Below are 10583 nucleotides of genomic sequence, written 5' to 3' on the forward strand. Positions count from 1 at the left end.
TTTTTTTTTGATACTAACTACAACCAGCCCCTCCCCCACGGACGTCGAAACAAGCCAAACAACCCTCCAAACCGCCGTCGCGGCCATCCTCGGCAACGACAACGACCTCGCCCGCGCCGTCGTGCGCTTGCACCCAGACACACGCAGCCGTCTCCGTCTCAGCCGTCTGCACAACATCCGGCCGGACTCCTTCGCTGACGGATTTTCGGTTGACACGCCGCTGTCGGTGTCGGGCACGTACTCGCTTGTGTTTCGCCCGAAGAGTGTCGCTGCGGACGATGAAGAGGGCGAAGGCGTGATGGTTACGCCGGTAGAGGAGAGGCAGAGTCAGTACTCGGAGTCAGAGTATGACATGCTCACGCCGACGTCGAGCGTGTTTAACCCGTCGTGGGAGGGGATCACCCCGCAAGGGACACCGCAAGGGACCACGCAAGGGGATGCGTACGAAGGCACACTGGCTGCGGGAGATCCGAGTATGATCATGGTGCCTATTGCTACGTCGAGAAGCACGAATACACCTGGGAACGGAACCTACGAAACGTCCACCCGGTCACCAGTCGCGAGCCCCCCCACACCGGCGTTCATCCCAAACCGCCGGCGGCCCATGCTCGGCGGTGCCCTCCGCGTCGTGGCGGTATCCCCGTCAGGCGTGGACTTCTTAGCCCTACCGCAAGATCATCACCCACGGCAGCGGCAGAGACCAGTCACGGCAGATAGTAGTACCAGTCCGACTACTACCAGTCCGACCACTCCTACTATTACACCGCCCGTCCAACCACACCCCATATCAGCCGACACCATCTTCCACCTGCCCGAAATCACCGACACCATCGTGCTTTCCTTCTTCCGGCGGGCTCTTCGCGTGTCGTATCGGTATACGGCGTTGTATCGGACCTACCGGATGTCGACTATCCCGCGTGAGGATGATAATCCAAATCCTGGTTTTAACCCCCTTTCTATCGACGACGATGACGAGGACGGCACGGACGGTGAGACAGCCAACCGGGACCGCCGCTTCTCATTCACCTCGACCCTCTCCCGTCTATCAACCGACACAGTCACAACTGTACCCACAAGGAGAGTAAGAGCGCTAGGAGGAGGAGGAGGAGGAGGAGGAGGAGTAGAATGGATGGCTGCCCGCGCAGGAAGACAGGCGATGCAAGGGCTAGGAGCCAGGGCGTGGAGGGAGATGTGCACGGATGTGTATGATGAGTTGGTTAGGAGGAATGTGGCGGATCGGGAGGGGCCGGTGGGGCTGAATCAGAATCAGAATCAGAATCGGGGACAACAACTGGGAGGACAGCTGGGACAGCTGGGCGTACAGCAGCAAGGGCAACAAGGACGGGCGAGGTCAGTGGGGCGGACTGTCAGGAGAGAAGACGGGCATCAACATCAACATCATCAAGGCATGAGTGATACCCATACCCATACCCATACCCATACACATGCAGACGAAGACGCAGACGCAGACCCCGGAACAGCCCACTTCTCCCCCAACCGCCTCACAGCCCGACGCAAGTTTGCCGCCATGGCCGACGGGCCCTTTGGCGAGTTTGTCGTGCTGGTGCTGGAAGAGCTGGAGAGGCGGTGTACATTGGTGACACGGGCCGAGCAACAGCCACAACGACTATTTCCGAGGCGGGTGCGAGCGCATAATGAGCGAGTGCATAGTGATGCGCGGGATAGGCGTGATAGGCGGGATGGACAGGATAGACAGGATGAGCAGGATGAAGATGTACAGGACCTGGCTTATCAGGCTTCGCGGGTGCGGGAGTGTGATGCGGCGGGGCAGCTGGGGCGGATATCGGTTTCGGCTGTTCGGGGGGCGGTTGTGGCTTGATTTTTTGTTTCTGGAGGTTGTTTGTGTGCTTTGCGAGGTATTTCTCGAGGGACACACGGGACACTACCGAGACTGGTTTCTCACTCGCAACTTTTTTTGGTGGTGTGGGTATTGTGGGTTTTCAGTGGGTTTGTAAGTATCGGTATTCGGTATTTATTCCCGGGCCGCGGCCGTCCGACTGCTAGTGCACTTGCCGTACAGCCATCGTGTATGTACCGTCTCGGCAGTTACATGTGAATGCTACGTGTAAATCGCTTGAATCAAGCAATGCCAATCACTGATCTACAGCCCCTGATCCCCCTGATCAACAACTCTGATTTTGTCAGACCGAATGTTTCAACGGCACTCTTCATGCCCGCTCTCACGAAACACGGCTTGCACGGCACGTTCCTGACTCGTGCACGCCGCAAAACCCACTCGGCCCACCATACACGACCCATACACGACCCATACACGGCGAGATATGTGGATTCCGTGATCCACCATATCAGTGCGCTGGCGGATAGAATCGGAGCTGGCAAGGCTCGATAGGTTTTGAGGTGCCTGGAGTGCCTGGAAACTGGAGACTCGAGTCCCCTAATTTGCGGCCCCACGATGTTTCGAATGGAGACTATGACGACGCTGCGTCCACAGTGACATCATATCCGGGCAGCCGAACCTCCGAGGGATATTTAGAAATATTTATCTTCAGGGTCTTTCTGCTGCTGCTGCTACTAGCGTACTCGGAGATATTTCAGGGTCTCGCTTTCCCGTGACAACAATCAACACAAGAAAAGTCTGGGGATTCGAAAACAGTCTTGGAGCACAACAAAATCCTGAAAAATAGTAAATCCTCACCAGAAGAATCAGGAAAAACACAACAAAATGGCAGCAACATCCTCCCGCCCAGGGCCACACACCCTACAGTCCTACGCCCCTCTAGCCCTCCCCCCCCAACTCAACCGCCTCGAAGACATCTTCGACACCCCCTCCATCAGCCACGTCGACCCCCTAACCATCGAGGTCCCCCCCGAAACCCTCTCCCCCAATAATACCAACCCCCAAGAAAACGCCAACCTCGACAAAGGCGGCTTCCTCCCCGCCTTCCTGCACCTCCCACACGACTTCCGCCGTCCCCCTCCTCAGACCCCCCCCTCCTCAACCCACAACATCCACCCCAACTCCCCCCACACCAACCGCACCGCCGCCCTCCTCCTCTCCGGCGCCGGCGGCGGTCTAGCAGGGCCTAGTTCCATCTATCTCGGGTTGGCGTGTAAATTAGCCGCCCTCGGACATGGAAAGGCACAGGGGATTCCGACGCTACGAATGGATTATAGGGATCCGGGGGATACGAGGGGGTGTGTGAGGGATGTGAGGGCTGCGGTGGGGTTTTTGGGGAGGAAGTATGGGGTTAGGAGGGTGGTGCTTGTGGGGTGGTCGGTGGGGGGGGAGGTTGTTTTTGGGGTTAGTTCTTTGGGTTCGTCGAATGTTAGCTCTTCTCTGAGTGGGAAGGAAGGGTTGGGAGGAGCGGAAGTAGTGGGGTGTGCGACGATGGCGGGACGGGGGTTGGAGCAGACGGGTGATAGGGGTGTGGACGCGATGGAAGGGGTGCGGCATATGGGAAGGGAAGGCCGGCCGGTGTTGTTGCTGCATGGGAGTGAGGACGGCACTGTTGGTGTTGGGTGTTCGAGGAAGGTGCTGGATGTGTATCGGGCTGCTGCGGAACAGGCTGCGAGTGATCATAATGCCAGTGACAAGAGCAAGAAAGGAAAAGAATCGGCGCAGGATGGCCTGGGGGATGTGCTGCTGCGCGTGTTTGAGGGGGATAACCACACGCTGAGCAAGAATGCGGAGGAGGCGGAGGTGATGCTGTGTGAGTTTGTTGCGCGATGTGCGGGGGTCAGGCTGGGTGGACGGGACAGGAAGAGTGTGGTTGAGACGGAGTTGGTCGAGGATGTTGAGCGGTTGAGTTTGATGCGGAGGGGGGGAGATCTCAGGGGGGAGCGGGTGGACTGATTTTTGCATATACCACGCAGAGATACATGGATACATGGATACATGGATACCAGATGGATACACGGAGCATACCTGGATAGAGGTTGGCGTTGTGCTGTAGACGGCACGGGATTGTATATACCCTCGGCTTATTTATTTCTCCAAGTAACTATTTTGACTCTATCTCTGTGTTATAAGTGCGCACCTCAATGTCACTTAAGACATCAACCTTTTAACAATGTGATACTCTCATGAAACACTATGTAGGTCTACGTCGTACTACCGAATCCATGACCAAGTCCACATGGCCACTCTGATGACCTTCCCCTTAACCAAGAGTCTCGGAAGCCGCTCGTCGTGGGGAATGCACACTGATGAGGGTCCTATCTGACTAGACGATGGTGATCATCTTGATTTCTGCACCAATAGCAGCCCTCAGCATTTCATATGACACTTCCTCTGAGCCAGTGTTGCGCAATGGGACCTCATGCGTCAGGGACAAGACCCCTATTCGAGTAAACCGATCTTGGGAATCTCCAACAGCCTGGAGGGCGAGTCCTTCCCACTTGCATAGGCGCCTGCGGGGATCCCAGAAACCCCTGACTCCCAAAAACACTATGTCTTCGTAAAGGTCCGTGAAAGGGCCCGGCTGCAGCGAGATATCCTCGATGTAGTTTACATGTAGGTCTGTTGGTATGCAGGCTGGAATCTTGGCCACGGGGCCCTGCACGATGAGGAGACCAGCAGAAAAGGGTCCGTACGGGTTGCTGCCCGCCAATTTGTACCAAATGCGCAATATTTGGCACAACTCAACCCCCCGACCGTCGACTTTCGGGAAACGCACCGGCCCAACAATCGAAGCCCATGACCAAGACGGCGCGTGATAGCCTGCAATCCGCCGGTGCGTGATAATATTCGACGCCAACTCGTCGACCGCGCTTGATGTTCTTTCCCAGAGCAAGGAGGATGGTAGCTCAGATTTCCAGAGGCCCGCCAGGTAGCGATCATTGGGGAGCCTTTCGCCAGCAGAGGATTTTGCTACACCAGAGAGAGCGGGAAGTCTGTCAGAGTCGTAAGTGAGGTTCCGAGCTGTAAAGTTGCGAACCATTGTCCCCCAGTACTCTGCATTGTCGATTGTGCCCCAATAGCCGTGGCCCTCAGGCAACGCTTGGCGCCGTATGTCGGACGTCGATGTTCGCGAAGTTAACTGGGTCTGGCATTCACATCCTTCGGCCCCTAGACAATCCCAGAGGAGCTCGCCCGTGGTAAAATGGGCGATGCGCCGCGAAAGAATCCACTCTTGCAACGCCCACCCACGCCGGCTTAGCGGCTCGCCGTCTCCCGACGACGACGAGCCCACAGTATGCACCCCAAACACACCGTGCTCGAGGCCCACATACAAGTCGGTTCTTCGACCACAAAGACGTTCTGGCTCGGACCGCTCGGTAGTAGCAGCGCCCTCGCTTTCGGCGACGGCGACGACGGGACAGCACGTGGTGACGGACCGAGGAAGCCTGCGGTCACGTACCGGCTTGAATAAGCCCACCCTGCTGTTCACGGCGCCGTCGGCCGAGATGGTCAGGACCGCATTCTTGTATACTTGTTGCATACGAGCCGCTTCTCGCTCCCAATCGGCAGCATCATCTTGGATGATGCAGAGAGAGTCGATCCAGAGGTAAGGAATCCCCAAGCCTCGACAGAGCTGGACAGCCTCGGAAAACGTTGGTGGAAGCTCCTCTATTGGAATCGACAGTCTTCGCAGGCCCAGGTTTTCTCTGGTTGTTCTGGGAGGGAGGTGTTCGGGCGGACCCCAGCAATGACTAAGGGCAGCGTATTGCCCTATTTCGTTTGCTTGTGTTTCGTACAGGTACGGAGCCGTTCCATTTTCATCCCCAACTGCCAGCAGGCGCGTCGGCAAGGGTGGGTTCTCGTCCTCGTCCCTAGTACATTCGCAATGGAATGATTTGCATTCGTCCATCCACGGAGCAATCAGACAGCACGCGTCCGAAATCGAAAAGGAAGGACCAAGAGTCCTTGCCGTCCCAACGGCGGGCCAGAGCTCCTTGGCTACCTTGGCTTTCAAACTGGCCGTTTTAATGAGGCCTTCGCTGTGCCGGTACAGTTCAAACCTCCCGTCTGGACGGCCATATTGGTTCAGTTCAAACACCAGCTTTCTCTCGTATGCTTTGATCACCACGAGCTCTTCGTCGTCAAAGTCTTCAATGTTGTCCTCGAGAAGCCCGATAATAGCCCGACAAGCGAGACAATGCGCCGAAGCATTCCTCAATTCCACCACGGGAACTCTAAGGGTAGCGCCCGCAGGGGCATTGGTGACCAGCCGCTCGTCTTCCGGAGGCTCAAAGTAATCGGCGTTGAGATTGCCGCAGCCGGGACAAACACCATGTTTTGGATCTTGATCAGATGATGGCTCTTGATGGGCGACTCGTGCGTTACGGGAAACTGCCCCCGGTGGGCTTCCACATCCCGGCGTGAGATCCATGGCTGGCAATGTTAGGGCCTTGGCTACACCTGGTGTAAAGCACAAGAAGCTGCGATGGCCTGCGGAGGTTCCAAAGCACAGCCAGACACGGCTCGTATCTTGGAGCTTGATTGGACGTACTACCGAGCACAGGGTGGGGTAACGGTTGGGCACCTACGACTCACACCCTCTTTCCAGTCAATTATCGTTTCATATGGTTATAATTATATAATTATAGGATTGTACAAGTATTGAGAGTAGAACGTAGGGAAATTGACAGGTTAACCTTGGGGTTAGGCATTGTAGTATGAGGAGAGTCATTCATGAACTGGTCCATCTAACCCCCCTCCAATGCCTTGAATAAATCAAACTGAGAGACGAAGTCCCCTGAACCCTTTATAGAAATAGTTACCTGGAAATATCAATAAACGAGAAGAGAGAACCCTAACCCTAAATTCCCAGCTACCTGTACCAAGTCGCAAGTGACATGTTGCAGCTCTAGTATTCCTTGTAACGACAGCCTAGCAAACCCTAGGAAGGTTTCCAACAACTCTGTGAGAACACTATACTGTAGGGTTGGCCCGTCAACCGAGGAGTGAGCCGAGGCAACGGCCTATGCTGACTTGGGGAGAATTGCAGGTCAGAGTTCTAGAGGTCTCGCTTTCTCGTTAACTCAGAAACTTTATCCATCTACCCTCAAGACTCGTCTCAGTGACAACAGTGAGATTGATCAGGGAAACCTGGCGCTATTTCTCGTTAAACACTCACTTGCTTACGGCCTAATCACCTGTAGATCATAGACCCTGGATAGCATCCGTGGCTTGCCACCTCAGCTGCAATGGAAGACCATCGTCGTAGGTTGTCCCAACTCTCTAATTATTCAAGCCTTTTTTTGCATCCCCAGTATCAAGTTCTTCCCTAGATCCGCCTCAATTCAAGCAAACGGGTTAGAGGTTTAATTAGGGCTAGTTAACAAATCACGAATACCGGGGACCAGCATCTAGGGAAAAGAGATTCTCATTTTTCAAACCCATTGTACCCCGGAGCCGTCCATCATCATCCACAGAGTCGATAGCAACCAGCTTTACTAACCGGACGAATCCCACTATAAACCCACACAACGAATTCCCCCGTAGCACAAGGCTGTGTGTGGTAGCTTGACACCACCACTCCCCACTTACACTACCTACCAAAAGCACATCCCGAAGTAAGTAATCCTCATCCATATCCCCCTCACGCGAGGCTCCACCTCATCCCCACATCCAAATATCTCAACCAACCTCACCAGTCTAACACCCCCCTTCCACGCCCTGACATGTCCTGCTATGTCTTAGTACCTCCGCCAATCCTGCCATGTCTGTTGGTGCAACAAGGCTATCACCGAGACAACACCGGAGATAAATAGCTAAAACACCCCGAAAAGAAAAAAAGAACGAAAACTAAAACAGACAAGGCTCGACACGACGAATGAAATGTCAACAAACCCAGTCTCGGCCTGTCCGATACCTACCCTACCTCTACCTACCTAAGCCCCCTTCGGCTGCAGCGTTTAGGTCAATAGGGTAGGTAGTACGATCTAAGCGTCCTCGAAGAAAAAAAGACGCGGAAAATACCGGCATCTCTGCTATCCGGGTGTGTGGTTCGTGTGGTTCATCATGTGTGGTTCATGTGTGTGTGTGTGTGTTGGGTGCGTGTGTGTGTGTGTGTGTGTGTGTGTGTGGTGTGTGTGATCGGCTCAAGCCGATTCGGGGTCCGGCGCTTAAAACGCGGTGTTGTTGTTTGATATGCGCGCAAAGCGCGATTGAGAATTTGAGAGGTGGACTTGTGGTTTGTGGAGCAACGGCGTTCGGTCCGGTCGTTGACTTTGTTGGTTGTGTTACACGGCTGGTTCCGGGGGATTGGGCCAGGCTCAGGGCTGGGTTCCGCGGGACAAGGTCAAAGTCAAGGCTGGGATGGGCTGGGCTACGCTACTTGAGTACGCTGCGGTTAATGCGCTTGATGTCCCAAACGGGGAGGGGGTCGGGGAAAGCAAACAGACTGGCACAGCAGCAGCCACAGTGCGTGCGGGCGCATGTATTCATGTATGTGCATGCGCAGTATCGGTAGGTTGAAGATCATGGGGCAGGTGGTTGTTGCTGTTGGAGCGTGCTCAGAGTTGTATCGTCTGACAAAAACGGACATGAAAAGGAGTTGTTTCCGAACTTGGCGCGTCAACTTTTCTCTATCTGCCAGTCAGCCGCCAGCGTGTGTGTGTGTGTGCCGTGCAAAAAAAGTCAAGTCCGAGCCTGACCACCCCTGGCCGAAAGAAGTGGCCGCATCATCCCAGAGCATGCACGCATCTCATGCAGCAGAGCAGCGCAGTGCGCAGTGCAGCGCCCAGCGGGTTGGGGACTTGGGGTAGCTGTCGGCTGTGGGCGAAAAATGGGTTGGTTACACAGTCATGCATTCCCCTTTGGGCCTTGCGCGTTGGCAGCTTGGTTGTTGTGGATGGATGCTTCATGCTTCATTACCCGCGGACCGCAATGCAATATTAATGGTACCGACAGGTTGGATTGACACAGTGATGACTGACGAATCCGCGGCCCCCTCCCCCTTCTGCAGCCGCTGGAAGCAACTCGGAGAGTTTGAGGTCTCGCTCAGCTGACCCGCTTTTTTTTCTTCTTGTTTTCTTTTTCTTTTTGTTTTATCCCGGGTTTTCTGTGTGCAACCCGCAACCTGCGGCCTGGGCACGGCACAGGCGCTGCTGGTCAGTGTTTCGGCAGTGTGTTGTTGGTGGTTCGGTGTGGTTGCCAGCCCCATGGGGGCTGCTTTCCGAGTGGCTGAAGGGCGCGCCAGCATTTCTCCGATCATCGACGGCATCGCGCATCGCGGTTGTTTCGATTGGGGGGCTTTCCCTTTTCGGTATTCCATGGCGTCACTTGACGACGTGTCGTCCGCGGCTATGGGTTTTGGGGTCTGGATTTGTGTGTTACCCTGGATTTGGATCTGGGCATGGCGAAATCCGGCGTGGTAAAATCCGACATCGCGAATGAGTGCAGTCATGACATTGTTGCAGAATGTAAGTCAAAGGCCCAGTCCAGTGCCTGCTCCCGGGCCGGTCCATCCCCCCGGATCCACCGAAATTGCCGAAGTGACCCACTTCTCCCCGGTGTGGGTCTCCGAACAGCATCATGGAAGACCCGGACGAAATCGGTGCAGTGGGCCGGAAAGAGGGACCGGGGTCGGACACCCCGCTGCGAAATGATAGATGATGCAACGGGAACGGCAAACGCAACTGCAATGCACAGTTGCACACACAACTTAAGATTGCCTTTTTTAGCTCTTAAGGTTCCTCTTTCTCAAACGAAGCGAGGCGGCGAAGCCGAGCGGGAGGATCAAACAAGTGCTTGCAGATGTGTGCTTGCAGTTTTGCTGTGCTGTGCCGCACAACGTAGGTTTCCTAACCCGGGTTGGGTCAGTTTTGAGGTGAGGAAGAAAAATAAAACCCCTGGTCGGGATTGGGGTCGGGCAGGGTTTCCCGGATTAGATCGGCTCGTAACATCAGATGACAGGGGTGGACAAGGCTTGGGCACGACGACTTGGAAATAGGCCTTTGGGTTTTGGAAGTGTGCTTGAGGCTAGAAGTGAGCGAGGCGTAAAACGGGTAGGCCCAATTTAAGACAATTTCGAAGTAATCAAGCTCTGCTGTGGGCGGATCAAAGGTCGAGAAGAAACACTCAATTGGTAAATAACTGTGTACAACGAAAGAAAGTCTAATGGAAAGGAAGGAAATGTCCATCTGAATGCAATCCCCCCTTCTCCCTCGAGGCAGTGATGCCAGGAAAATCTAATCCCCCGCCGTATGTCCTCTTGCGAGGTCCCATCTGTCCAAACAAAGAGAGTGAAGCGAGACATGAAATTCAAATCCCCTGAAGAAATCTGCTCCGTGTTACACCCATACTCCTCCGCAATGATCGACTGTGTTCAGAACGCCGTGATGGAAAGGGAAGAAAGAAAGGAAAGGAGGAAAAGTGATAAAAACGAAAGCTGGGAGGTATCCTGCAGAGTGTTAGCGTTGAACGAAGGAAGTAGTAATCAGGGGCACATACCCAAAAGAAAGAATCAATATCTACAACCGAATGGCATGCCAAAACGGCCGAATGTCCGGGTATCGTATGTCCATGAGAGTGTATGCCGTGAGAGTTATGTCGTCGATGAATCCAAAGTCGCCTATCTTCCCCATCCCCCCCCCCTATCTTCACATCCGACACAAGCTGTTGTTGCTCAATGCAGCTGACTAACCAAGACCCG

At 54.6% G+C, this 10583-nt stretch overlaps 2 protein-coding genes across 2 annotated transcripts; one reads left to right on the forward strand and one right to left on the reverse strand.

The window, feature by feature from the left end:
* Positions 1–2704: 2704 nt before the first annotated feature.
* On the forward strand, positions 2705–3835 carry C8A04DRAFT_15938 (Alpha/Beta hydrolase protein; the record flags this gene model as incomplete). Its single annotated transcript, XM_062778670.1, has 3 exons — positions 2705–3296; positions 3345–3523; positions 3605–3835. The coding sequence occupies 3 exons, from the start codon at positions 2705–2707 to the stop codon at positions 3833–3835; spliced, it is 1002 nt and encodes a 333-aa protein (XP_062632720.1).
* Positions 3836–4818: 983 nt separating this feature from the next.
* On the reverse strand, positions 4819–6314 carry C8A04DRAFT_40790 (heterokaryon incompatibility protein-domain-containing protein; the record flags this gene model as incomplete). The annotated part of the gene is made up of 3 exons (XM_062785069.1): positions 4819–4875; positions 4920–5113; positions 5195–6314. The coding sequence occupies 3 exons, from the start codon at positions 6312–6314 to the stop codon at positions 4819–4821; spliced, it is 1371 nt and encodes a 456-aa protein (XP_062632721.1).
* Between the last annotated feature and the right edge of the window lie 4269 nt (positions 6315–10583).

This window comes from Dichotomopilus funicola (genome assembly GCF_033296635.1).
Source record: "Dichotomopilus funicola strain CBS 141.50 unplaced genomic scaffold C8A04scaffold_115, whole genome shotgun sequence".
Lineage (NCBI taxonomy): Eukaryota > Fungi > Ascomycota > Sordariomycetes > Sordariales > Chaetomiaceae > Dichotomopilus > Dichotomopilus funicola.